At 33.9% G+C, this 27263-nt stretch overlaps 5 protein-coding genes and 1 long non-coding RNA gene across 7 annotated transcripts; all 6 read right to left on the minus strand.

The window, feature by feature from the left end:
• Nucleotides 1-769: 769 nt before the first annotated feature.
• Nucleotides 770-5355, minus strand: LOC123899259 (dolichyl-diphosphooligosaccharide--protein glycosyltransferase subunit 1A). Of its 2 annotated transcripts, XM_045950348.1 has the most exons (10): nucleotides 5083-5355; nucleotides 4743-4787; nucleotides 3656-4296; nucleotides 3432-3579; nucleotides 3170-3346; nucleotides 2684-2752; nucleotides 2496-2585; nucleotides 1635-1793; nucleotides 1326-1550; nucleotides 770-1215 (listed from the first exon to the last, which is right to left on the minus strand). In XM_045950348.1, the coding sequence occupies exons 1-10, from the start codon at nucleotides 5185-5187 to the stop codon at nucleotides 1024-1026; spliced, it is 1851 nt and encodes a 616-aa protein (XP_045806304.1). In that variant the 5' UTR covers nucleotides 5188-5355; the 3' UTR covers nucleotides 770-1023. The 2 variants fall into 2 exon arrangements, with proteins under 2 accessions (XP_045806304.1, XP_045806303.1); XM_045950347.1 differs by having other exon boundaries at nucleotides 1326-1793; nucleotides 5083-5324.
• Nucleotides 5356-6665: 1310 nt separating this feature from the next.
• LOC123899261 (peptidyl-prolyl cis-trans isomerase FKBP18, chloroplastic) lies at nucleotides 6666-8700 on the minus strand. The gene is made up of 6 exons (XM_045950350.1): nucleotides 8380-8700; nucleotides 8137-8207; nucleotides 7964-8050; nucleotides 7458-7607; nucleotides 7301-7360; nucleotides 6666-6997 (listed from the first exon to the last, which is right to left on the minus strand). The coding sequence occupies exons 1-6, from the start codon at nucleotides 8624-8626 to the stop codon at nucleotides 6944-6946; spliced, it is 669 nt and encodes a 222-aa protein (XP_045806306.1). The 5' UTR covers nucleotides 8627-8700; the 3' UTR covers nucleotides 6666-6943.
• Nucleotides 8701-9670: 970 nt separating this feature from the next.
• On the minus strand, nucleotides 9671-12903 carry LOC123899262 (MLO-like protein 9). Its single transcript, XM_045950351.1, has 16 exons — nucleotides 12772-12903; nucleotides 12601-12658; nucleotides 12355-12512; nucleotides 12028-12171; nucleotides 11803-11919; nucleotides 11624-11681; nucleotides 11438-11526; nucleotides 11250-11324; nucleotides 11070-11158; nucleotides 10888-10937; nucleotides 10766-10806; nucleotides 10495-10668; nucleotides 10363-10398; nucleotides 10207-10274; nucleotides 10047-10107; nucleotides 9671-9949 (listed from the first exon to the last, which is right to left on the minus strand). The coding sequence occupies exons 1-16, from the start codon at nucleotides 12901-12903 to the stop codon at nucleotides 9671-9673; spliced, it is 1629 nt and encodes a 542-aa protein (XP_045806307.1).
• A 3941-nt stretch (nucleotides 12904-16844) lies between these two features.
• On the minus strand, nucleotides 16845-22622 carry LOC123899264 (protein S-acyltransferase 21). The gene is made up of 10 exons (XM_045950352.1): nucleotides 22300-22622; nucleotides 21916-22029; nucleotides 21706-21826; nucleotides 21038-21225; nucleotides 20562-20630; nucleotides 19883-19954; nucleotides 19610-19738; nucleotides 18721-18801; nucleotides 18441-18647; nucleotides 16845-18057 (listed from the first exon to the last, which is right to left on the minus strand). The coding sequence occupies exons 1-10, from the start codon at nucleotides 22342-22344 to the stop codon at nucleotides 17152-17154; spliced, it is 1932 nt and encodes a 643-aa protein (XP_045806308.1). The 5' UTR covers nucleotides 22345-22622; the 3' UTR covers nucleotides 16845-17151.
• Nucleotides 22623-24187: 1565 nt separating this feature from the next.
• On the minus strand, nucleotides 24188-26077 carry LOC123899951 (MLO protein homolog 1-like; the record flags this gene model as incomplete). The annotated part of the gene is made up of 8 exons (XM_045951225.1): nucleotides 24188-24642; nucleotides 24748-24876; nucleotides 25145-25180; nucleotides 25295-25468; nucleotides 25561-25601; nucleotides 25681-25730; nucleotides 25836-25924; nucleotides 26024-26077. Coding segments are annotated over 8 exons (957 nt in total), but the record flags the coding sequence as incomplete, so codon positions are not given.
• Nucleotides 26078-26242: 165 nt separating this feature from the next.
• Nucleotides 26243-26727, minus strand: LOC123899265. Its single transcript, XR_006805554.1, has 3 exons — nucleotides 26611-26727; nucleotides 26458-26518; nucleotides 26243-26331 (listed from the first exon to the last, which is right to left on the minus strand). It is a non-coding gene; the product is annotated as an uncharacterized LOC123899265 (long non-coding RNA).
• Between the last annotated feature and the right edge of the window lie 536 nt (nucleotides 26728-27263).

Genomic DNA, 27263 nt, shown 5'->3' on the forward strand with positions numbered 1-27263 from the left:
ATCTTTACTTCACTTCAATTTTAATTTTAAATATTTATATTATTATTACACGAAACCCTAGTGGAATGATTTTGTTGGACTCAATTTGGGCCTGTTGCAGACATATAAGTCCAACAATAATGGTCTAGCTTTGATATGCTTTAGAGGCGTTGCTTCTCCCACCCCCTCTTCTAAATAATCTCTATTTATTTTTTCTTTCGTTCAATTTTACTTAATAATCTTCTTCAGAAGCTCTCTTACACTACAAATATAGATTTAATACTCAATCCAATCACTACACTGTTTTGCAAGCTTTTACCTGTCTTCTTCGGTTAATATCACTCTAAATTCTTCCTCATTATGATTTTCGCTTCTTTTATTTTGATCTGGTTTGTCTAATTATGTGTTTTTGGTCTTCCTATATTCTAAAAGAAATCGCCATCTAAAACTGCGGGACTGGAAGTATGTGTTGAGACCATGATATAGTCCAATACATAGAGAAATAAGGCAAGAGAAAAATGAACTTCAGAATTGAATGATCGAAGAATTTATAAGTTATAAATATAAATAAAAAATATTTTCAAATTGTACCCATAAATGATTAAATTGTGTAAAACAACATAGTATAATGGTTCATTATTTGGTGGGTATAAGCTTTATACCTAGTTACGAAATAACCATGCTTTTGTTCCTGTTTTTTTCCAACAAAATAGGGATTGTATGAACTGGTGGTACATGTGGTGGTGGGTGTTTTTGTTCCTGATACTTGTATTTATAAACTAGTGACTAGTAAGATTGTAATCCTTATTCTAGTGTATATTTATGCCCAAATTATCATAACATTACTAGTTCTAGTGTGTATTTATGCTCAAATTATCATAACATTACTAGTTACTGGTACACAATAAACAGTCACAAAATTCTCATCCGAACAACACAAGTAACCTCTTAGAAACCATCCAGCCGCTAAAAATTCTGATCTAAATCGAGTAAAACAAGGTCAAAATGGGAGCATGTTATCGTCTCAAGCAGCATAGTCATCTATCATATCTCATCGATCAAGTCCATAAGATCGTCAATCTCTTGTCTCAGAGCTGTAATTTTCTGCTGATGTGAAGCAACCCTATTCTCAATTTCCCTTCCTCCTAACTTCTTCTCATAACAGTCAACAACAGTAGAGTGTTTTGCCATGAGTCTCTCCTGCAAATCTCTCTCCTTAGCAATAACTTCCTCCACCTGAAAAATCAAATGATAAATTATGGAATTATAAATCAAGAGGGAAATATTACGTGGAGTGGAAGAAAACATTTCTATCTTTATTTATTTTAAAGCATTTCCATCATGACCTTGGGTAATATTTGTGTGGCTTGTGGTGAAGACTGCAAGAATGTCACTGGCGATTTCAACTCTTTCGTGAGCTCTTTCAACGAGCTATCAACTGATTTCCGGGTTGCTTTACATGCTTGAATATCTCCTGTCCTAGAAAGATCACGCAATGATGCTTCTAGCTTGTCATGTGTTGTTAAGCAACGGCTAATGATAGTATGGACCTGATGAATAGTTGCTTGAACCTGAATGATGAAACAAAAGTGTACTGTATAAGCTCCATAATCAATTGCAAATACAGATTTTGTAAATGACACCAAGTTGATTACCTCTTCCCATTGGATCTTTGCCAAATAAGATGCAGAAGTCTTGGAGATTGACAAGTCTGCATGCATGTAGACAATGGAGGCAACAAATAGAAAGAAAAACCCAAAAATCAACATCAATGGCTCCCTGAGCATAGAAAGACGGTTGAACTTATAATAGACCTGCAATACAGGCAATAGTAGTCGGTGAGCAGTACACCTAATAAATGCTATATCATCATAAGTTAAAAATAAACCACCCTGTACAATAAGTGATGAAATCACAATTTCTCTAGTTTACGTGTCTAACAAAATCACCAACATTCATATTTGGATGTGTGATGGGGAACACTTGAAACAATGGAAATAAGCTTTTTAAATGTGAACAATTAGGTTATTTTATATTGGGTATGTCTAACTCATCCTTACAAGACCGACTTGTAAGGTGAGGGGTGCATCCTCTTTATAAACTACTATTTTCATGTAGTACTTGAGTTTTTCTCTATGCACTCATCACACTTAGCAATGAATAGGCTTTGATACCATGTTACGTTTTTTATATTGGTTGGACCTAAATCATTCTTACAAAATTACCAGGTAAGTTGAGAGATGTCTTTATAAACTATTTTCACGCTTCATTTCTTTTCATAGTGAAACTTAGGTTTTTCCCAACAAAAAAGAAAACTCCAAATAAAATATAAAATATGTTGGTGGTGAGTTGCCCAATTCAATAATGGACCAGTACATGAAATTCAGGATACTAATATCATTCTTAAATAAAAACAAATGTTTGTGGATCAGTTAAAAATGCATTTTATATTGTTGGAGGCTAGCTAGTTCAAATTTAGAACTTTTAGCCCCAACAAAGATGCAACAGTAATATACCTGAAAATGCTCATTATGCTCAGGCACAGCGTTGTTCTTCTCCAGCACAACAACAGGTCTACCAGCAATATCCAAGTGAGAAAACTTTGTCTGCAACAATTATATGGATGGACTATAAAACCCAAACAAGGGAATGACATAGATATCTATCAGCTATGGCGTGGAAGAAGATATGAGAATAGTAATACCTCATGTCTTTGTTTCACAGGAAATGGAACAGATGGTGAAATATCTTTTGAACCCTCTGGCAAAACAACCTGAAAGTTGCAAGCACCAGGCAGATGTGATGGTATACAATGACAACAACCAAAGACAAAAAAGGGGGAAGATTTGCAAGAAACTGAATCATGGTAAAATTATTTTGAATTTAGGAATGATAAACAACTCTTAGGTCAACAAGTGGTCACTCGTTAAACTCGTGCAAAACAATTAGAGTTCACACATATATTCTCAAAAACTTAATCATTGAAAACTGAAAAGTTAATATTTAGATAAATAAATTCATTTTCCCGTGGTATACTTCTAATTCCTCTGAAAAATATAATGGTAAAATGTGATGTTGCCTATCTCACTTAGATAAATTCTCAAAGATTGCATGCCAAATTTGCAACACAAAAACGAAAAGATAAAAAGAGTAAAACTATGTATTGACAAGATAAAATGATCTCACTCACCTTCACAATAAGAGTGTCAATCACCAACTCATTAATGGGGGAACCAAAAGAGATATTAAGGAAGCGCTTTCCATCGATTCCAAATAAGAAGTCCTGAAGTGGCAACCCATATCCAATGGTAAAGGCAATTTTCCAGCCACCAAAGATTGGGTACCTCGGTTCGATCTCCAGTTGTGTCTGTAATTTTCAAAGAATAATTATTTTAACAAATGCTAGCAACAGTATTTAAGACTAAACATTCATCAAAAATGACAATGTCCACCTTTTTTGAGTCACCCCACAAATTAGAAGTGGAAATGTTGCCGATTTCATCCCTGTAGTACACAGAATGAGCTCTTGGTGGCAGCTTGGCAACAAGACGCCTAAAGGCTGATGCACCTCTTACATACGGCCTGGCCTGATAGTCAAGCCTGCAGCAGAAAATGAATTAATATTTCATGTCAAGCTAACATCACTAATAATTCAGAATCACAGATAAAAGGTGACCTAGAAAATTCTCCTTTGCTCTCAGCACCGCCATGAACGAGATTATAATGCTCTGTGATCTGCACATTACCCCAATGGGATATCTCAATCTCCCTCACCAACTCTTTAGCAACGGCAAAAGGCTGATTATTCTCAAAGTGGATAACCATTGGCAAGTATGCAAATGGAGGAATATTCTGATATGGACCATATTTCAATTCAGATCCCTGAAGTTTTGTATTTTCCAGTTTTGAGTAGGACTCTATTCTTGCATCAGGTAATTTAACGGTGAGTGATTGAACCTTTACTGGATAAGGAGTAAGATAGTGTGCACTCTCTTGAAAAAGCAGAAGCTGAATATCAGCCTGAGTAATTTTCTCTGGAAATGGTTGCAATATGTGGGTGAAAACTGCCAAGACATCCAACGTCAGACTATCTCCCTTCCCAAGGCCTTTAGGTAAAGTTACAGAGTAAACTTTCAAGGAATTGGGAAAATCTTTAGGGCTGACAACTTCATCATAGGGTAAACTAACACCAGAAGATGGTTTCGCCTTTCCCCTTCCTTCATTAAGTGTTGCCGACAAATATGCCAAGTGAATTGCATGGTTTTCAGGAAAGGACAGCAAGATTTCAGATACAATATCAGACCCTGCATTCTCTACCTGCAAAAAATAAACAGAAGCTTGTGTTCACTAGTAATTCAGAATCACAATATCAAATGGCACACAACAATTATATTCGGCAAGTGGCTTTCACAAACAGTTTTAATTTCAAATATAAACTTCACATTTGCACAAGAGTGAAAACTTTTGCATTGAAAATGAAATTTTTCATCCTACAATACTCGAGGGATTAGTCTGCAGTTGTATGCAGAGGATAACCGGTTTACACCCAAAAAAATGAATTTTTCAGACGAGTTTTCTTTATTAAATCATTCAGCCAAGTTTTTAAACTAAAGTTTATGATGCATTTTCTCCCAGAAGCTTATGTTCCCAACTACTTAACCCTGTCATTGTATTTTATAAGGAAAATTTCAAAATTTTGGAGAAATCACACACAGAAAAATCTATAATAAATCAAGAAATAATATCAAATATATTGATCGCACCTTTAGTGTAGTAGTGGTGCGGACAATTTGCGTTGACAGATCAATCTGCAAACAACAGAAAAAAAAAATGATAAGAAAAAATCATAAATAAACCAGCATAGATAAATATTAGACATTGATAAATGCTAATTTCGAATTTCTATGATTTTGATTTTAATCAGCAAGAAAATTTCATAGAAATTTAGCAATGGAATGAAATGTAGATCGGAGAAATTGAAATGAATCGTTGATTCTAAATCGAAACCCTTGGCAATGGAATGAAATGTAGAAAAAACGGAACGAGTGAAACAGCGAAGATCGAAACCCTAAAAGATGAAATGAAAGGGAAGAGAAGACTTACACGACGGTCAACCTTGGTGAGGATGAGATCGGAAATGGAGAGGACATGGGAGGATAGAATGGTAAATGTAAAGAGAAACGAAAACAGATTCAATTTCATCTTCATCGTGCTTCGTCTCAGCTCATTCACAGTGCACTATACTACTACCAAATGAAAACGCTCTTTGCTCTCTCACTGAAACCAGCAATTGTAAACTAGTTACTGCTACTGTTGTTTTCTTTCATCTTCGTCGAATGTTATCGTCTCACTTTTACCATTTTGTACCCCTGTAATAAATTCATAATTTTTTTTAATCACTTAAATTCAACTTTAACTTATAATTAGCTTATAATTTAATTAATTAATCGTATGTGTAAAAGAAAATAAACAAAAAAAAAAAAAAAGAGCGTATAAAAAATAAATAAATAAGAGAGTCAACTTTAATTAATTTTTACTCAAAGTCTTTCATTTTTTGCGGGTATCCACCATATGGCTTAATCCTAAAAACTCTTTAAGGAATAAAACAAAAAATATAGCGCATGTCAGAGAAGAGAGTACACCCGTTTATTATATAATTAGAGAGGCCAATGCGTCCTTTCATCATAAATGGAGCAATCCTCACTCGACAGCTCAAAAGAGGATCAGTACAAACATCCGTGATTTGTATTCACTTATGTATTAGACATTTTCTGGTATCTTTGTCTCCTCCCTTGACATGTCTTATGCCTTGGATTAAGAGGTTTAATAAACTTTTGCCGTTTAAAAAAAAAAAGAATTCTATTTGTCTTTTATTGGCTTATTTGTATCCAACATCATGTTTGAATTCCTTTCGGCCAATCATCACTCGATAGCAGCTCCGTCCTAGCGTAAGCTAAAGAAATAAAACCTCTTCCTTTATAAAGGATTAGTCACTTTCCCTTACTTTTGACGGAAATAATTATTCATTAATATAATAAGTAAGGTAAACTTGCTTTTACAAATAAAAAATCTCATTAAGCATATAAAATCCAGTAAATTTCAAACAATTCAAAAATCGTTGGATACTCCATCCTATCAGTTCACTTTATGTTGAGGGACAATATGATATTTTAAAATATAAATATACTTGTAAATCTAGTGAATTATAATACTTGTAAATGACTTAAATTGAGTGTATTAGCAAAGGAACAAAAACAGAAGAGGGAAAAACTAAGCTCCAGTTGGAGCACCTTTTGTGTCAAAAAAAGAGGTCGGAGCACTTTTAAAGCACTAGACAAAAGAATGTGTTTCAAGTTTCAACTCTTCAAGAGATGACTCTCAAATTGACAGTTTGACATCATTAGCCGAGTCCAATTTAGCAAGAAAAAATATGCACTTAACTGGCGAATAGCAGTGGTAGGAACTGTAGCCCTTAGAAACGAGATTTTAGAAAGAGTTCGAGTAACACAAAATACAATTGTAACCATGGAGTGGAATGAAGAGATAATCTTTTAGGATAATATCTTCAATCCAACGATTATCTCTTCATTCCACCGGAAACATGACGAGGACAACAACTATTCATCAAGATAGCCTATGCAAGAATAAGCATTATATTTTAGGGCAGGAAGTAAATACAATCAATAAGTCGAAATTAAAGCTTCTATAATCCATAATATACAAAAAGTGATCCATATATATACTGATACCACTATCAAATTGCTGCCACGAGAGATGGAAGACAAGTATTTCTTTGGTTACAAGAAGGAAGACAAGTATAATTCAACACAATCATTTTGTGAAAGAAAAAAAATCTCCCTAGTTGACAATGTGAAAAGAATAGCCGTAGGCCGCAGCCTAATAGGGTACACACTCTGAAGTTAAATTATTAAGTTTTTCATAAGAATCAGCTCAGGCTCACTCTTCAGGAAGATACCACTTGCAAAAGTTCAATATTCAATTCAAATGTAGCTCCAGGCTGCAACAACATTAACAAAGTTTAAGAAGCCTGTGTTGTAGTTGTAGGTTTATCATTTTAGTTAAAATGTAGATTACAGGATACAGGATGTGATTTTAAACTTTGTGATAGAAAGAAAACAAGTATTTTCTAAGCTTATCGTCCATATTTTTTATCCAAACAACGAGTATATCCTAAGAGTATGTTTCGTTAGAATAGATAGATTCACTTGAAAAAGAAATTAAATCAACAAAGAGTGACAAAAGACTATAAGAAAGTTAAATAAGCATCAAAGGAAATGAGATGACAAAAACAGGTCTTTACCGGAATCTCGTTCTTTCCCATTGGTCCATACCCTTTTTCAGGAGGAACAATCACAGTTCTCTGCAACCATGAATGAGAGACCAATAAGAACAAGAAAAGAAATGATACATGACTTTAGCTAATAAAAACATAGCTGATGGAGGGATGTTTCAATCACCTTTCCGCCAACTCGCATTCCTTCAACTATTGAGTACATAGCTGATGGAGGTTTTGGTGCAGCTTGTGCAGAGAATAGACCATTTGCGTTGTCTACAAATTCACGCTTCCTTTCCTTTCCCGGTGTAGCTCCCACCTTGAATACATATGGCTTTCAATAGCATAAAGCAAGCATTCATCAGCATTCAGCATGATCAAGTAAAGGTTAAAACAACCATCACGGTTTCTTCTAGACAAGAGATCACTAAAGTATAAGAAATATGACTTTTGAGACATAGCTAAAATTGAAACTGGGGTTTGGCTAGCTCAACTGATTTGAGTTAAGTGTTAAATGACCGAAATTCAAACTCGAGTGAAAGACAAAATAATACTAATATATATAACAACATTTGCATATAAAAACCTAAAATGAGACTATTTAGCACATTATTAGGCGCTAGTTGCAACTTGACTTGAATTGATCGTGCACACATACAAATACAAGCTAGAGAGGTTAATTATTGGAACCTGAGCAATGACACGATTTCCAGCTAGAATTTTAGATTCTCGACTTGAAATAGCTGTAATTCCCCGATATAAACAATCAAAGTGCACCTGTTAGCAAGAACATGAAATAAGAAATCTGGAATAAAAGAGTAACTAACTAACATGTTCCCCCCCTTTCTAAAAAGTTAACAAACCTGAACAGTTGATCCTTTTTCAGCTATTGGACCTTTTCCCTCAAGAAAATCATAGTATTTTAATCCATCAGCTGGAGCAAACATCACAAAATACAGAACAGAATTAAATTAACTACTCTATTACAGTATTACTACTACTAGTTAACCAGTCACATTTATTTATACATGGTTTAACAAAAACATGAAATTAAAAACAAACAATTATTTCAATAAGTTGGAAGAAGAAGAAGATAGATAGAGTACCGGAAGTGAGATAATCATCAATGGGAATGTTGTTCTTTTTGCGTCTTTCTCTGGCCTCCGCTGGCGGTGGTGGAGAGAGGAAAAGAAAGGTGAAAGGCAAGGATGAGATAAAAATGGCGGTGGACCTTCTGGATTGAGAAAGTGCGACCACCGTGAATGGGCGTGGTCTGAAGCTGGGCTTAGAACCTCCTCCGTTCCATTTGTTTGACAGACAAGTAACTGAATTGGCACTGCAAAGAGAAGTCATTGGCCAATACACGCACGCCTCACCGCACACCACCTCTTTTCTACTCTATCCACTTCCCATTCTTTAATTTCCCCTCTCCAAAATTACACATGTGCCCTTATATTTTAATTTTTCACAATAAAATCAAAATTAGCATTTTGTGGGAGAAAAATAAATTCATTGCTCCTTGTTATATTTTTGTCCCTTTTATGAAGGATCGGAGTTTGAATTTTGGATTCTTTTACTTCTTTACACTTAACTCTACGTGAGTCTTGTGAAAAAAAAATGATGATTTAGTTCAATGTATAGTATGTATCGGCTGGTTTAGTTGATTAAGTAATACTGAGTTTATTTGGAATGACCGGTGTTTTGTTTTCATATAACACACTCTTGAAAAGGACGAAAAGCCTATTACTACATAAGCACCTGAGTAACAAACACCACTTAAGAACTTAAATACATAGAGGAGAGAACTCAAATTAGTAACTACAAAAAAAAATGTTCATTCTAACAATTTTGACATCGTCACTTAAACTATGTCTTATTATGAACCTCAGACAGAATAAATTTTACGATACTTTATAGAATCATTGGTGTGTCAAACACCCTAATTACGATATTTTCTACCAAAAATAAGATGGACGTATGATAAATTTTAAAAGAAATTGATGAGATAATCAAAATTTTGTTTGTATAATCATTAATGTAATATGATAATTAGGCTTAATTTTTTTGTTGTAGAAATTGACGAGATAGTCAAAATTATTTCTAGAGTAATTCTTTATCAATGATCATAACTCAAGAAATATCTTACAAAGTTACAACTTACAAGCATAAATAAATATAACTAATCTGAAATGTGCTGCTACAAAAGTATGAATGCATTGACTTAAGCTAGTTTGCTAATACTAGTAGACATAGACATACTCCGTTGAATCCAAGCTGCATCAACGGCTAATTATTTACAATTGCAGACAATTCAATTTGAGTTTCAATTTAATCAAATGCAAACAATTGCTACTTTGAATCATTCTACACATCTGCGAAAGATAACAACAATGTTAATTAAGGTCCGGTTAGAAGGTCACGGTTATCAAAGTTGTCATTTCGATCGACACTGGTTACTATGGTGGCGGTGCCTTCTGTTTCAGGGCTTTCGATGTTTACATCATCTAACTGTGTATGCATAGGTGATTCCATTGGGCTACCACCACTTCCTAATGTTCGAGTTTCCACCGTTGCATGTTTTTTCGATGGTTTCTTATGCATTGCGTGTTTACGCCAATTTTTCAATGCTTTTGATGTTTGTTCATCAAATATTGATCTCTTCATTGTTGATCCCATCTGATATATCATTGAATCACCACAAAAAAATTAGTATTCTCATTCATCATTTCATTTCATTGAATTTTCCAATATAGTAAATATAAAATGAATTGACCTGAGTGACTAATGCATAAAGAGGAAGTGTGATATAGCTGCAAACAAATTGAGCACCCAACCTGCATAAATATTTTTTATGTAAATTCGGTATCAACTACGCGCACATGTAGAGGAGAATGGTTTATATTAAATATAAAGACATAAACTTTTGCGCGTACCCAAGAGCAACTCGCACAATCATAAGACTATCATCCTCGTAAAAGCACGACGCCCACCCAAATTCATACTGCACCAAAATGAAGTGTTTTTAGGGATCTAGAAGCAAAAATAGGCAATCATAACAAGAAAACAATGGAAACTATTTATAATGTTACCCATGTCCACCAGAAAAATGTCAGCTCAAATGCATTCTGGACACGTAAAACAAATCGTCAAATTGTAAGAAATTATTTTAATACTCGATGATATACCAAATAGACTATTATAAATAGAAGAAGAATGAATACCTGAAAGAGGACATAATGTAGGAGATAAAGAACTAACTGTGGCCATTCGAACCAAAAATACTTGTCGGATACTTGTACAAGAGGGATTCCTTGCACTACTGCATGTCTTTCTTTGATGTCTAGTGCCATTCTAGTTATAATTGCTTGAAGCTTTGTTCCAACAGCTAGAATCACCTTCAAGTAAATCAATTATTAGTCCTTTATTTCTCTAAGAATAGAAATGCGCACATATACATGCACACGCGTGCACTGAAACTAAATAGATGCTTACTACTAGTGGAAGAAAAGACACCCAAAATGCAGCATGCCAACCTGAAAACAATGTTATAGAAATATGAATTTTTTAAGTTTCAAATAAAAACCAATCAAGAGTTAGTTAGGTCTAAGACAAACCATGGACATTTACAAGCAAAAATAACACCACTGATCCCCAAAGTATTGGACTGTCAAAATCATAAAAGCACACATTAAAAGAAACCAAAGATATAAAATGAATCAAGAAGAATAAAATATAGTACTTTAAATCAAGGACATGATGATTGTACCAAAGTGTTAGCAAATTTTGTCAAAATTACCTGATTCCTACAACTACCTTAAAGTCATCTTCTAATGACCTCTTGATATATTTTTGAAAATCAAATTTACTTCCAGGTGCTAAATGGACCTATAAATAAGAATAAGGACACAAGTTTATATATGAAGAAAACAAATAGTACAAGCAAAATACTGATATTGCATTAGAAAAAACCACTAACAGAAACGAATCCATGTCGCATTGTTAAGTAGTCAGCCCTTCGAACCGATCTGAAAAATTGTCGAAAGAAGCATACCTGAAAATTTGTTCAGAAACATCTTATTGACAGTAAATTGAAACCGAAACAACTTCATTATGTCTACAAAAAAAAATAGGCACAAGTTTGAGTTGATTGTGATGATTGCTTACAAAATAGAAGGAAACAGGTGTTTTTGTCCAGAAACTGTTGTGATCCCTCACAAAGGATGTTTCATGAGTAAGCCTAAATCTTCTAGGATCTGAACAATTGTTACACACACAATTTAGAATTGAATATATTAAAAAGTTATTATAGCTTGAAGCTAGAAACACATTATTTAGGAATCATTTCCGTACCATTCAAGGCATCTTCATCGACGACGTGGTCTTGTTCCCATTCCTTCCATCCTCGAATCTGCCATAAGCAAGGTAAGATTCTTAATTTATAGAATGACAAAATAAACTAATTTTCCTATATAGTTTATTTTCCAAGAATGAATAAAGATGTTTATGCAGCTGAATCAATACCAACCAACCTTTGCTCTACCAAGAGTCATTGTAATGGCACTGTATATCACATGGAAGACAGCCAAGAAGAAAATGAAAATATGTAACTGATGTAAACCGCTCACTGATATAAGTGGTATGTATCCCTACACGAAACAACCAACATATTCGAGATGATTGAAACATTGGCTAATTACTAAGTCAAAAATGAACCTTGATTTTGTTTTAATTATCATATTTGTTAAGTTGATTACCGGTTTACATCCCGGCCCTCCACCACCACCACTGAGAATCCTGCGTTCATACGATAAGAGTCTGCGATGATGTTCACCTTTAGGCTCGCCCTCATCAGCAGCTTTCTTCGGTGTAGGCTCATGTTCACCTTTACCCCCACCGCCCTCATCAGCAGATTCCTTCGGTGTAGGTTCATGTTCACCTTTAGCCCCACCACCCTCATCAGCAGCAGGTTCCTTCGGTGTAGGCTCATGTTCCGTTGGTGTAGGCTCATCTTCCGTTGCTGGAGGCTCATGTTCCCCCGATGGAGGCTCGTGTTCAGTTGATGGAGGATCGTGGTCATTCGCTTTAGGCTCAAGTGACGGTCCATGATGTTCGCCTAGCCTCTGATGAACGGGAAGACATGGTAGCATAGTATTTCCATACTTTTGTGGAATACACACCTTTGATATGTAGTTTTGTCCAAATGTTAATAGCAATGAAATAAATCCCAACACCATAAGCTCTGCAAACCAATAAAATTAATTAACAAACAAACATTTCATTGTTAATTTTTTTTATGCACACAAATAAACGCAATGTGGTTTTCTTACCGGCTTTAATCTTTTCAAGAGCTTCTAGTAGAGCATGCTTCTTTTTCTCTTCAAACACCTAAAAAAAATTCAATAATACATATGATCCACAACATAAATCAAGAATATATAAACAAAAAAGAAGAATGTTAAATAACAAATTATTAACATGATTTATATATATGTAGGTACCTTTGCGAATTTATGTATGAGTTTTTCTAAGAGTATGGAAATGATAACGATAACTGCACAAACCGCAGCGACAGCCCATGTAGGAGTCAAATCGAGCATGCGGACATCGCCGCCTCCTCCTCCTCCCCCCATATTTTATTATTGGCAATTGAAAATTATTTGACAATGATTATTATTATTATTATATGATAATTGTAATGATGATTATGAGAATTTGTTTAGAGTGTGAGTTTTGTATGAATTAAAAAACATGGAGGACACAAATTGTTTGATGACATCCTCGTGCATTAATTTGTTTGTGATCATGCAGGTGCAATGAATAATGATCCTAATTGTTTTTTTTTCTTTTTCTTATGTTGTTGTATTCATTCATTCATGTCATGTGACACAACACATGCAAATGTGAATCAAAATGTGTTCTCCATTGTTGCATTCTATTCTAACTCAAACTAACCACTGCAAATGAATGGAGAGGAACAAGTGACGCTATCATGGATTTGATTACACACATTTAAATGACTAATTTCAGCATCTGCCCCGCCTATGGTTTTTAATTTAATTAATGATATGTAATGACAAGTGGCAATAACATTATTACATACATACAAATTATATTGCACAACCATTTTCCTATGTTTTTTACTTGATCGAGGTATGTGTACAAATTCTAGTTGGACCGCTAAAAATGTCAAAATTATTAGGTCAGAAGACGTCACTGAAATTTGAACTCCGTTCTTTCACTTGTATGTGTAACTTTTCAATGGTTGTTGTCATTTCGTCTATCTACAAACAAACAAAAATTGATTGAGGTCTCGTTGTGTCTCATTGTTATTTTGGATGTAAATCGAGTATCTCATCGTGCAATTGCATAAACTAATCCCTCAAGTATTGTGGGACTCAAATGAGTGGCAAACTCACCTTAAGAGTTTTAAGGTTGTTGTCCAAGCTATAGATCGAGTTTGGATTAGTTTTAATGAAAAAAATTGAGAATCACTTGTAAATATAACATGCTTATAGTAGATAACATTTAAATGCAACAAATTGGAAATACTAAAATTCAACGAACTAATTAAACTCTTAAACACCTATTTAGGGGTTCGTCATGTGTATGTGTTTGGTACCGGTACCTACCTTGGACTCTATCCATAATATGGAGGAGTAGGAAGGCCGCATTTTTGTACATCAAAGATTGGGTGTGGAAGAAGATGAACGCTTGGAAGGGAAAAACACTGTCTAATGCGTGTAAAGATGTAATGATCAAGTATGTCCTTCAAGCTATACCATTCTATATGATGAGTATCTATCTCATATCTATCTATTATTATTCATGATATTGAGTGCATGCTTAATGCATTGGGGAGAGGGTGGTGATTGTGGTGGCAAGTGTGAGTTAAGTCTCACGTTATTTAGAAAAGTGAAAGTTGAACATTTTATGAGTAAGAGGACTCATAAATCTAACACCTTAATGTTTTGGGTTAAAGTGTGGTGTTCAACTCACTTGTGAAGTTGTTCAAGGCCCAATGTTAATGTTCCCCCTGGCTGTCCCCTCGTGATAACCCAACAGTGGTATCAGAGCCGATGGTTCGACGAAGGGTTGAACTGGCTCCTTGTATCGAAAGTCTTCCTGACAAGTGATCAGGCGACAGGTCCCGTTGAACAGTGTGGCTAACGGCGGTACAAATGCGTATGGATGAATGACGATATCCAAGAATGGATGGACAAGGAACCAATTTTATAAATTTTATATATATGTAAGATAATTACACTTAAATAGAAGGCAAAGAGCAACAAATTGTAGTGGGTTTATAAAGTAACGAATTTTGCCTTTTTGGATGACAAAACCAATCCGCTTGAATACTACATCTAGGAAAAATATGTAGTGGGTTTGTAAAGTAAAAATTTTTGCCTTAAAAATATGTGTACATGTGTATAGGAAAATGGTTATTCCTTACTCCCTTTATTCCCACTAGTATCAAAAATTAGTAGGCACAATCCTTTTTCTTACAGAGAGAGGGGGCGCTTTCACATCTTAAACAAAAATCGTTAGGGAGAAGACAAGTTTCATGTAAGGTACTCCGGTGGGACAATCTACCTTCTCGTTTTTATAGTTTACATACTTTTGTAAAACCTCTTCTTACTTACATAATTTATCAAAAAAAATGTAATTCTTTTTATTAGCTTAATATACGTTGATAAATCCAAATACCTAAAATTTCATTTCAGACAATTGAACTTTAAATTGAAGGGGTTCGGGCGCATGCACACATTTTTGTGAGTTTTGTGGTGACAAGTCTTCGCTCTATATTCATTATTTAAAAAAGTTAAAATTAAAATATAGCTCTTAAACATTAAAATAGTAACTACAAATTCTTGTGTACTAAAAATCAAATTCTATAGTCTATACACAAGGAGATAGCAATTTAGAAGAGAGATGGAGAGAAAAACAGGAGATAATCTATATATCCATCAAACTTGCATCATAATCTAAATAACATTGTATTAAGAAAAAATATTATTAATAAGAAAAAAATATTATTAATAACATACCAACATCAATGTTCCCGTAAAAAGAAAAAACATCGATGTTTCAAACAAACCAAATCGTATTTGGTCGAAAATAAAAACAAACCAAATTGTATAGATCTTATAACCTCGTTGTGATAATAGAGGTTAATAAACAAAGGAAACAAAAACATTTCTAAACCCCATAAAAAAATTGGGACAACATCTTATTAATTAAAATTTGACCAAGCTAGGTATAGGTCACATAATAGGGCATAACCAACCTGGAGAGTAAAATGGGTGTATCTCTGGTGGTTTCAATGGTTGAGGGTAAGATAATAATGGAGTCTCATAGTAAGATTGGTAACTAGTGTAAGGATCAACTCTTCCATGAAAAACATATCTTGAATCATAATAGGGACGTGGCCTTAATATTCTTCCATAACGATCATAACCACCTTGTTGCACCATTCTTCTATCAAAAGTTGGTCCATCAAATGGATATGGATTTCTTTCCACAATATTATTATCTTGATCAAATATAGTGTGGTGATGGTAACCAAATGTGTTAGGGTATGGATAATTTTGGCCATAGAACCCGTGATTAGGCTGCACCAATAATTATAAAAAAAAAATCATTAGTAATAGCATCATAAGTTAAACAAACAAAAAATAAAATTGACACTATACTACTCTATTTGTCCGGCTTGACTGCCCTAAGTTTTAAATTTTCGGCAATCAAGCCGTCAGAATATAAAGTATAGTAAATCAATAGCAAAGGGATAAATAAAATAAATGTTTGCGTTTTACAACGTACCATGCCCGGAGGAGGATACATATGTATGAACGTAAAATAGGACTTGAAATGATAATAGCAAAGGAGATGAATGAAAAAACTCTTTTGTATTGGAATTGGAATTGAAAATAGCAGCTTATGATGTTTTTATATAATAAGTAGAGATGTTGGTCCTTTATCATGGGCCTTGATAATTATAGCATGAAAATTAATTATTTGATTCTGTTTTATTTTCTTTCCTTTTTGTTGTGGGAAGATTACTATATAATTGAAGTGTGGAATGGAAAGGTAATTGTTGATTGCGTTTCAAGTTATTCAAACCGAAATTTGTTCCTTACATATTAACTTGCCATTTTTACATTTTAACATTGAATACATACACAAAATTATTGATCCCTATCGATCCTTACCAAAAAAATAATTGTTGATCCCAAGATCAGAAAAACGTTGATTGAGGACCCAAGCGATATCGTTATTATCATTATTCAATTAACTTTTTATTTATTCACATTTCCATTTATAGATTTATATATTACTTTTTTTTTCTAACATAACATCATTTCAAAAACTCTTTTTTATAACATCATTTCACATATAAAACAAATGTGATAGAAGTTTGTTACAATAAAATAAACTAACATTAAATTCACTCAAAATAATTATAACAAAAAAAAATGAAATGGAACATTTAAGCCTATAAAGAATAAAGAGGAATAAACCCCTGAACTTTCTTTAGCGTATCTTAACACCCTGTGATAAACTCCAAAGTCCAAACTAAATAACTCAAATGCAATTATAGTGGTCAATAAATTACTAGAATTTTCGTACAGAGAAATGTTATGATCCCTTAGCCTATACAGTGGAATATCGAATGAACTAAACTACGCGGTGGCAACAAGAAGACATGGATTAAAAAGTGCAGGATAACATGATTCAAATAAAAAGGAAGAGAAGAAAAAATTGCAATTAATGGTTAAATGGAGTAGAATGGAATGGCTAACATTCTACTATTTAGATTTTAAAAATGGATGTTATCACATTCCATTCTATTCAACGTTATACCATCAATCCAAACATATACCCTAAGAGAACTTGTTTTGCTGGGAATAACCAGGAACAAACACTGGAAGCTGGGCACCTCTACGTGATCTACCTGTTTGAAAATCTCTTGTTGTATTATCTCTGTCCGAAACACCAGCTACTGAGCTGCTGTTTCCTGTTCTTGCATTTGACTGTTCATTCACAGCGGGACTGCCAAAAAATATAGAACGACCAGTGTACATTAACTCTGTTCCCGGAATCTGAGAACTGCCTTGAACTCTAGATGAGTTCGGGACAAACCGCGCGGCTTTTGGATCCCAAAACACTGACGATCTTCTATCCTCTGAAACAGCTAAGCTGTTATTTCTCATTGGCACACGTGCACCATTTCCATGAACTGGATTTATATTCCCTTCGCTTTCTTTAGCTGATGAGGGAGACTGGTTTGCAGATGGTTGCTGATACATGGGGTTGAAATGGTCTCTGTTCAAACCTGGTCTCTGCATTGGCGATGGAGTTAGGTTGGAGACTTGAGGACTGCTAAAGTTGCTCATACTGTGCTGACATGCATCTAAATCTTCCCTGCTTGCTTGACTGGGAGGGTATGAGCTCTTGGAAGGAGATAATCTTGATGTTCCCGCTGGATCATATTTGTTATGAAATCCCTGGTTGCTATTAGGGCTGCTTCTTCCACTCACATTGCTACTTGATAAATGATCTACATCATATGCATGAGATCGAGAACTAATTGGACGAAGCACGGATGATGAGGCTCGAGCTTTAGCTAATGCCTTAGCTGCCTCGTTGGAATCTAATTTTGCAAGTTTCCATGCACTTATTCGCACGGGGCGCTGGTTTATTTTTTTCCCTTTGTCAGGTGGTTGTATTGCATCTGGATCCACGGTAGATGGTAAACGTCCTGGCTCCAAATGATGTATAATTTCATCCTGGTTATTCAAGACCAGACACTTTATCAATATCCAACAAAGCTATGCGACAGTTCTTATTGGGCAAGCATTTAATCAATGCACTACTCTCATGTATACTCTAAAATATTATGTACTTTTAACTCTACTTGTACTTTATTTCCATTAAACATTGAAAACCATATGTAGCCTTGTACATAGCCAATAATGAAGCACATACTGTTTGAAAGAACAATAACTTCCAATTATTAGGAGTGATGCTATTATGTTATATGCATTGTTTTGTTCAACTCAATTCTCCTTATCTCTCACTGTAATTATCTGTTTGAAAGATAGGTTATTCATCTCAAAACAAAGTTTCTAATCATATAATAATTCAATCAATCATACAAATATGGCAGTACCTGTTGATCCATAAAGATTCTTGGAGGTGTACACCAGGCACCTTTGATTTGCAAACTCATTCCGACAGAGCTTCTTCCGCTTATTGCAGTCACAGATGAACCGGTAGGAGATGAAGGTAGACTCTGTTGCTCACCCGCGTCAACGGAAGGACCGGGTGGTTCAGTCAGAGTTCTCATTGCAACGACATACTCATATGTTGTAATACCCTGTAAGAGAAAATGACAGCTTAGAGTATGTTCATGAAAATAAGTAATTAGGAGGAAAGGATGATGATTATACCTTTCTGATCAAGATCATATGAAAAAAGAATAGCTCTCCCAGAGGTATAATCGCAAGGAAAGAAACTGCTGTGCATATGGCCTGTTAAAGGATTGAAAATTGCATAAAACATAGAAACTTATATCTTCAATCTTTTAAACAATTCCCATTTTATTGAAGTGAAAATTGAGGAAAAAATATTAAAAAGTTTCAAATTTAGTAACATTTAACAACTCGATTACTCAGTGATGTTCAAAGATTAGATAGAGTACTTGAAAATCATGTTGAATAACTTTATTAGGTTTTTATATTGGGCCTAACTCATCCTTACAAGACCGGCTTGTAAGGTGAAGGGTGCCTCTCTTTATAAATACTTATCAAGCCTTATAAATTTTCTCAGTGGGACATGGGTTTTTCCAAATACACCCACCCCTCACGCCCAACACTATTGGGCTTGGTGCATGTATATAATAGGTGGGTGGCCCGATCAATAGGCTCTGATACCATATTAAGTATTTATATTGGGATTAACCATCCTTACAAAATCGGCTTGTAAGGGGAAGGGTACCTCTCTTCATAAATTATCAGGCTTTATATCTTTCCTATGTGAGACTTGGGTTTTTCCCAATAAACTTCGGTCAAACACAACTGATAAATATGCAAGACTAGATCACTAATAAAAAACACAAATTTTAATATATAATAGAAGTGGATAATTTTACATTTCAAGTCAATTACGACCTCCCTCCCATCAATGGGAATAATCCAGTATTTTAAACTATACATGAGATGTTTCTGCAAACTAATTCATATCATATGCTAAAAGTAACTTTAGTTACGTAAAATTTATTTCAGTTATCTTATATGAGATGAAGGATGGAACTCTGAAAGAAAAAGAGAGCAAATGTACCACTATTGTAGCAAAGGGGGCACGAGTGAAGCCAGCTCCAAGCTTTTCAGCTATCAGATACTCTGTATCCTTCTTATGAACAAAACATCTGACAAGCACAGCAATTCCAACTCCGCATTCAAGTAGAAGCTGTGATATACATGAACATACAGTAAGAAAAAAATTACAAAATTTTAGTATTGAAGGTTCTCTCGGTGTAAAACTGAAGAACAGAAAGGAGAGGGGGGAGAACTAGATTTAGCACAAATTCATATGCATCTTTATGTAACTTACCCAAACCAGGCTCACTGCCATTAGGCACACAAATGAGATGTAATTCTTCCTTCCAACGCAATTGTTCAACCACTGAACAAAATAATAAAATATATGATAATGATTTTCAAAGAATATAAAAGCTAAGGATGACAAATAAACAAGTTAAGACAAGTGTACAAATGCACACGGCATCTCATGTTCAAAACATCTATCCAGGACAGTCTACTAAAGTGTGATTTTCATTTACGACCCATGGTCTACGTTGCAACTGACAAACGTAGGAAACAATGATAGAAGCCAACTGGTATTATCATAGAAAATTGGGAAAATTCCTGGATTGCGATTGAATTCCCAGAGATATTAAACCAAAATGCCCCAAATCTATACAATTGACAATATAGCCACTCTCTATATCTCTCATCCTATTTATAAGCAATTTGCCTTATTTCTGTTAACTCTAATTAACCAACCAACTAAGGTTACCTGTCAGACAATTAGACAAACAATAACTTTAAAGAAGGGGAAAACCCACACCCTAAGAAATGATCGTAAGTGCGAAGTGATCTTTTCGAACGTTGGCATCACCTTTTTTTATTAGCATGACAACGAACCACTAGGCCTGAGACTAGGACAGTGCAATATCGAGTAATTCAAATACCCGGTAACTGACTTGGAGTGGGATTCAAACAAAACTTACCCGACAATGATGATCAAATCCATCAACACATTTGTCACAACTTCTACAGTGCTTACTGAACTTCCGAACCTGCAAAATACATATAACATAGAACAAGTAAATAATACATAATGGGATTTCCATGTTCTGTTGAGGCAAGTAAATGAATGAAAAGTCCTCAATTAGATACTATATTCAAACATAGAAAAAGCAATATAAAAGTGGTTATGTGGCATACAAAGAACAATCGAGAAGAAAACAAACTTGTTCGTTAAAGGGGTTGATCGTTTATGCTAGAACTATCACAAGTCATCAAGAAAGGGGTGTCAATGGCAGAATTTTTTTCTGATTTTTTTTATTCATTTAAACAGAAGCAAACTTGGTTACAGTTTATGAAACCTTATCTCTATTTTTTTCTTACTTTTATCATTTCTTATTTTTCTTGTATTGACTTTATTTGGAAAACACAACAAGATTTTTCCAGTAAATGAGCCAACCTCAGCATTGCACAAAGTACAGAACAAAGCATCCTCCTCTCCAGATTGCTGCTGTTGAATATAATCTTCATCACTACGGCAATCTTCTATAGCAAGGAAACTACACAAGCAACATCCGAGTTTGGAGCACCCATTTGAACCATGCCGATCAGACATTCCTTCATCCTTTAGCCCTATCTTGCTGGGTTCTGCAATAGTAGATGCAAAATTATCAAACAGCATGAAAATTTTCTATTCTAGTCACCAGACACCATCAATGGTCAATATATACAAACAAAAAAAAAAGTAGCATTGTCAAATCAGTCAAGAAAAAAAAAACTGCAAGATAAACAGTTAGTATATACTATACAAGTGACAACAAACATGGTAATCATATGACGATGAAAAATGTAAACCATCTTATAGAGGTGCCAAAAGAACAATAAAGGCATAGCTAAACTATTGTAATGTTTTGAGTTTTATTTTACAGTCAGCTACTTAGACCCTAGTCAACAATGTCACTACTACCGTATAACTATTTCAATTTCAGTTCTTTTAACTCCATTGGTGATTTATCGACCCTGACTAACGAGCAGTATACTAATTACTAAATTTCTGGGAAAAACCATCATAGTTGATCTATTCTTAGATGTTTTATCAACAGAGTCCGGCAGCATTGAAATTCTAACCTGCCAACTCTTCATCAAGTTTTGATCTATTCTTAGATGTTTTATCACAATCAAGCACTACTCCAAGATCAGCGGGGTCGATGGCAGTGCATCGAACATAGAGAATGAATACGGAGAGTGCCTGCAATTCAAAAATTAAGAACAAGTAAATGAAAGAATACCACACACACACACAGTTCCAGATGAAACACAGAACAAGTTGTTGCTTACCATTAGAGAGTAAACACCAAAAGCGACATATTCGAAAATGTCGTTTCCGAGAAAAGGAGCAAAGAATGCATAATATGCAATGCATAACAAGAAAAAAACCGTTATAGCCACCACCTGTTCACAAATCACAACAAACAGTTTTCAATTGTCAATGCCATTCCAAATTCACTTTGTGAAAACAAAATTCTTCTTCCATCCTAGAACACAATTACTAATTAATTAAACAGAAATTGTAATTAATTAATTAATTAAAAAAAAAAGTAAAAATAAGAAAATTAAGAAGGCTAAAAAGGAAAAGTAAACGAGAAAGTCAAAAGGTGGAAAAGTAGAAAGAAAATTACATGATCTGAAAGAGAAGTGTTGAGAGTGAATGAATGAATGTACCTGAAAAGTGTGAAAAGGAAGTTCCCAACCATGACGTCTACCCATTTGTGAAAATGATAGATAGATAGATAGAGAAGAGAGACTAAGAAGAAATGAGGTTCAACATTGATTGATTGATTGATTGATTCAGTTCGAGAAAAAGTAGAAACGGAGTTGAATTGATCCTTGAAATACTACTAGTACTGCTGAGTATAAGGCTAGGGTTTAGGTTTACACTTTGCTTGCAAAGTCAAATTCAAGTCTCAGAGAGAGAAAGAAAGAGAAGAAGCTCTTCAGTGTTGTGAAAAAATGTATACATACAGAAAGTGTAAGGCCACTACTCTACTAAAATATGTATAAAAATTCATTTAATTATTTATTTATTATTTTATTGTTTTGGTACATTTTAGTTTTTTTTTTTCTCAAGGTAGAAAGCATAGAGTTAGTATCCTCTTCATTTTCAATTCTTTTCATTTTCTCCATTATTATATAGTTTTGGGAATATAAATGCAAAAATGTGACATCAAGTGGGTCTAAATGTCATTTATACACCCCAAAATATTTAAAAACTTTGGTAATGAAAGAAATGGAAAACATAAGAAATGGAGAGGATCTCAACTCGAAAGGATATTGTATTTGGCGTAAAAAATGTAGTGAATCAGAATTCAAGGATATTTCTCTATATAAATTTTTTTTTTTGACTTTTATAAAATTAAATGCACGGATTTTCAGCGGATATTTTTATATACTAATGTAATTTGATTTTTGAAAAATTGAAGGTGCAACATTTAAAAAGAATAATTTTGTCTCGTGAGTTTAGCTCAGTTGGTAGGGATATCGTATATATTATATATGAATGAATTTCGAGCCCCGAACACTCCACTTGTTCAATTTTAATGTGAAATTTCTAACCACTAGACAAGAAAACAAATTTTATTTTATTTTTTGAGAAAAAATATATTTTTTTATATTAGGTTGTTTATCATGTATTTTTATGGCATATTTTAGCATTTGTCATTTTTATTTTTGACTAAATACAACAATTTAACGTTCATTATATTGAAAAACGATTACGTTAAGAAATATTTTTCACTGGGTTTGGCAACGTTAGGAATTATTCTCACTGGGTTACAGTAAGTACTGAGAAAATGTTTTGCTTATGAGCTTTCCATGATGACCTTAATCATCATCATCATCATATAGGATAAGCTGATAATAATTGATAAATTAATTAATTATTTAAAGTGCCGTCCTCACCTATTTTCCTCCAATAGATAATGACGTCTTCACTTAAAATACAATGATTTTTTGGAATCTTATACCAAATGACAATTTTTGTGTTCGATCAATTCCTTCCTTCCTATATCCCTTTCAAATTATGATAGTGACAAAAATATACAACGACTTGTTGAAAAATGTTTCTTTGAGCCAAACAACATTACATCATCAATAACTTGAATACAGTAGTTAGTATGAAAACAAACAAACAACTAAGTCTTCTCTATATTTAGTCCAAAAAAAACTTCTATATTTAGATATATAATGTTTTGTCAATGTGTTTATACACTTTAAGTATATATAAGTGAAAAAATTTAAGTTCGAACTCAAACTCATGCAAATTAACATCCTTACAGACTTTATAATTATCAACTGAGTTGTAATTTCATGATACATATATATGTTGCTCGAATGTATGAAAAGAATAATATGCACATTTTTTAAAAGAAAAACATATAGCATCCCCAATGCAAGGAGATTAAGATTAATGTTTGATATATGTGATTCAAGAACACTTACATTGGAAACGTTCTTAAAAACCTACCTATTGCCTAAGCAAATATTAATCAAGATGTATAACAATTTAGTTGGAACAAAATATTATTTATTATGTTACAAGTTGGTCAAATAATACCATTGTGTTGTGGCTAATGCTACGGTGGACCAGTTTCACAAGTGGTCAAATAATATCATTGTTACTTGTTAAGGCTTATCAAATGAAAAATCAATATTATGATTTTGTTGATTATTCCCTGCAGGATGTTGTTCAGGTTGTGACATGATTTGTTTCAAATTCAATTGATGCGTAGATCCCTCTGTGTCTGAAAAATCAGTTTGATCATCAGATTGGTATGATCTCGGAGAATATAGAACACTATCTGTGTCTGTTTGATTACTAGGCTTGAATTTGTGAAGCAAATGCATAGGTGATGTTCCTTGACTTGGTGTATTTTCACCACTCACTGAAGGAAATTCCATTGATCCTGCATTTCTTAATTTCGTCTTTTCTCTAGCTGTTTTTCGCCATTTTTTAAGTGCTTTTGTTGTTTGTTCCTCAAATATTCCTTTCTTCCAGTGAGATCCCATCTACAAATTTATTTAACATACATAAGTAAGTGTGTTAATTAAGTTTAAATTGAGTATAATGTAAATTTGATGGTGTGGTTAATTTGAGTTAATGTAATAGTTTACCTGTGTCACTAATGCATAGAGAGGAAATGTTATGTAACTGCATAGGACTTGTAAGCCAATCCCAAGGACAACTCTTATCACTATTAGTGGCAAGTTTTCATGGAAGCAAGATGTGATAGTAAATTCATACTGCATTTTCAAAATCATTATCATTAGTATTAATTATGTAAATACCAAAATATTTGACTTTTCAAAAAGTTGAATACTCGTCTCAAAAATACAAAATAGATCATGTGTAGTCTGCCTTTTGATGCGGTCGGTTGCAGTTCGTTAGCTTAAGGGATATAGAAGTCTATCTCTTAACTTTCTACAATCGACTGCAACATAAAGCTGACTACAGATGATTGAACTCCGTAAAAATAAAACATCGTGTCTATAATATAAACTAACTACTTACCCATGTCCACAAGAAATAGGCTATTTGGAAAGCATTCTGCAAAAGAATAATAAATAAACTAACATTATGAATAAGTTCTGATTGAAGATTGAACACGTTGTATTGTACTATAGTATATAATATGATTTGATATATAATGAATATATTAACCTGGAATAAGGTAAAATGAATCAAGAAGATGATCCATTGCGGGCGATTGAACCAAAAATACTTGTTGTTGGGCTCTACCACGGGTACGCCTCTTACAATTGTAGTTCGATCTTGGATTTCTTGGGCCATGTCCAAGATTATGAGCTCAAGCTTTGTGCCGACTAGTAGAAGTATCTGTTAAAATTGCCGATACAGATTTTCAATTGGAATCGTAAACAAACACTACTATAGTATACTATGCTGATCATATTCACGGGATTAATTACCACTAGCGGCGCTAATGAGAGCCAGGTGAGTGTGTACCAATCTGCAAATTAAGATGAATTAAGTTAATTAATTAATTCAATAACTGTGTGAGTTAGAGAAATCAGAATGACTTTACTTACTGTAAACGTTCATAAGCAGAAAGATTACAGCAAAAGCCCATAAAGGAATACTGCAAAACAGAAACTAACTAGTGAGGTAAGAAAAAAAACTTAATAATAGCAGTGCTAGCAAGAAAACATAAGCGATCGAAGATTGCATTAGTGAATTTATTTACCTTATACCGACGACAACTTTAAAATCGTCCTCCATTGATCGTTTGATGTACTTATGGAAGTCAAATTTGCTATCAGGAGCAAAATGTGCCTGCATTTGTTTATGTTTTAAGATTTTCACATCAAGAGCTCGATTAAAAAGGGTAACATTTATATGTAGCGTTGAAATATAATAAGGTTTTGCACCTACGTTAATAAATCCATGTCGCATAGTCATGTAATCCACCTTACTCACAGATGCAAAAAATTGTCTGAAGAATGCCACCTTCAAAAGAAAAGGACTACATCTGTCATGCCATTAAGATACTAGAGACTAATGTGAAGGATTCTCAGAGAATAAATATGATAGAATGAGATTGGAGGACTAAATTGAAGGTTTATATAATGCAGAAGAATGTATGAAACTACTCACAACCCATCGTATTCCTGGCTTCCTAGTCCAGCCTGAGTGACGCCGAACAAATGTAGTTTGATGCGCAAATCTGAACCTTGCAGGATCTGTACGAACGAGATTAACAATAATAATGAAATTATGGCAAGACTTAGTTAGGTTCATCATATGTTATGTTATATTCACATGTAACATGACCGTCGCACAAATTTAAACAACAGAAAAAGAATTACCATGTGTAAATTGGTACTCCACGGACGATGTTTCTGCTTCCCAAGCCTTCCATTTCTGCATCTATTGGTTCATCAACTCATTTTAGTTCTTACTTGTGGTCAAGATATAAGTAAAAGCACAACATAATTAACAGAATCATATAGTGAACTCACTTTTGCTCGAGCTAGTACCATAGTCATAACGCTGTAGAAAATGTGAAAAACTGCGAGTACGAATATAAATATATGCAATTGATGCACCCCGGATTGAGATATTAAAGACACTTGACCCTGAATCACAGAAACAAAGAACTAAAATTAAAGAGATGCATAAATTGAATACTTGTATGAAATAATATATATGTGTGTGCGCGCGCGTGCGTGTTTTATTATATATGTAATGTTGCTCACTTTTTTAGAGCAATAGTCATCACCACCAGCTGCAGCAGCCAAACTTCGACGCCATACCATATTCTCATCGTCAAAAGAAAGTAATCTTCTCCTATCATCTTTTGATTCTTGTTCTACTTCCCCCTTCTTGCATGGAAGCATGATGTCACCTAAATTTGAAGGGATGCATATTTTTGCAACATATTTTGTACCAAATGTAAGTAACAAGGATATGAATCCTAACAGCATCAATTCTGCAAATTAAACAAAACTAGACCACATTACTTAACAAGCTAGGTCCTTTCAAATTTTAATAAATTGAAGTGTAGCTCTAATTTTAGTTACCTTCTTTGATTTTCTCCAAGGCTTCACTCATGGCCTTCTTATGTTTTTTGTGAAACCACTGTCATATGGAAAATTATAAGTTTTGTTAAAAA

This window comes from Trifolium pratense, linkage group LG7, assembly GCF_020283565.1.
Source record: "Trifolium pratense cultivar HEN17-A07 linkage group LG7, ARS_RC_1.1, whole genome shotgun sequence".
NCBI classification, from domain to species: Eukaryota; Viridiplantae; Streptophyta; class Magnoliopsida; order Fabales; family Fabaceae; genus Trifolium; species Trifolium pratense.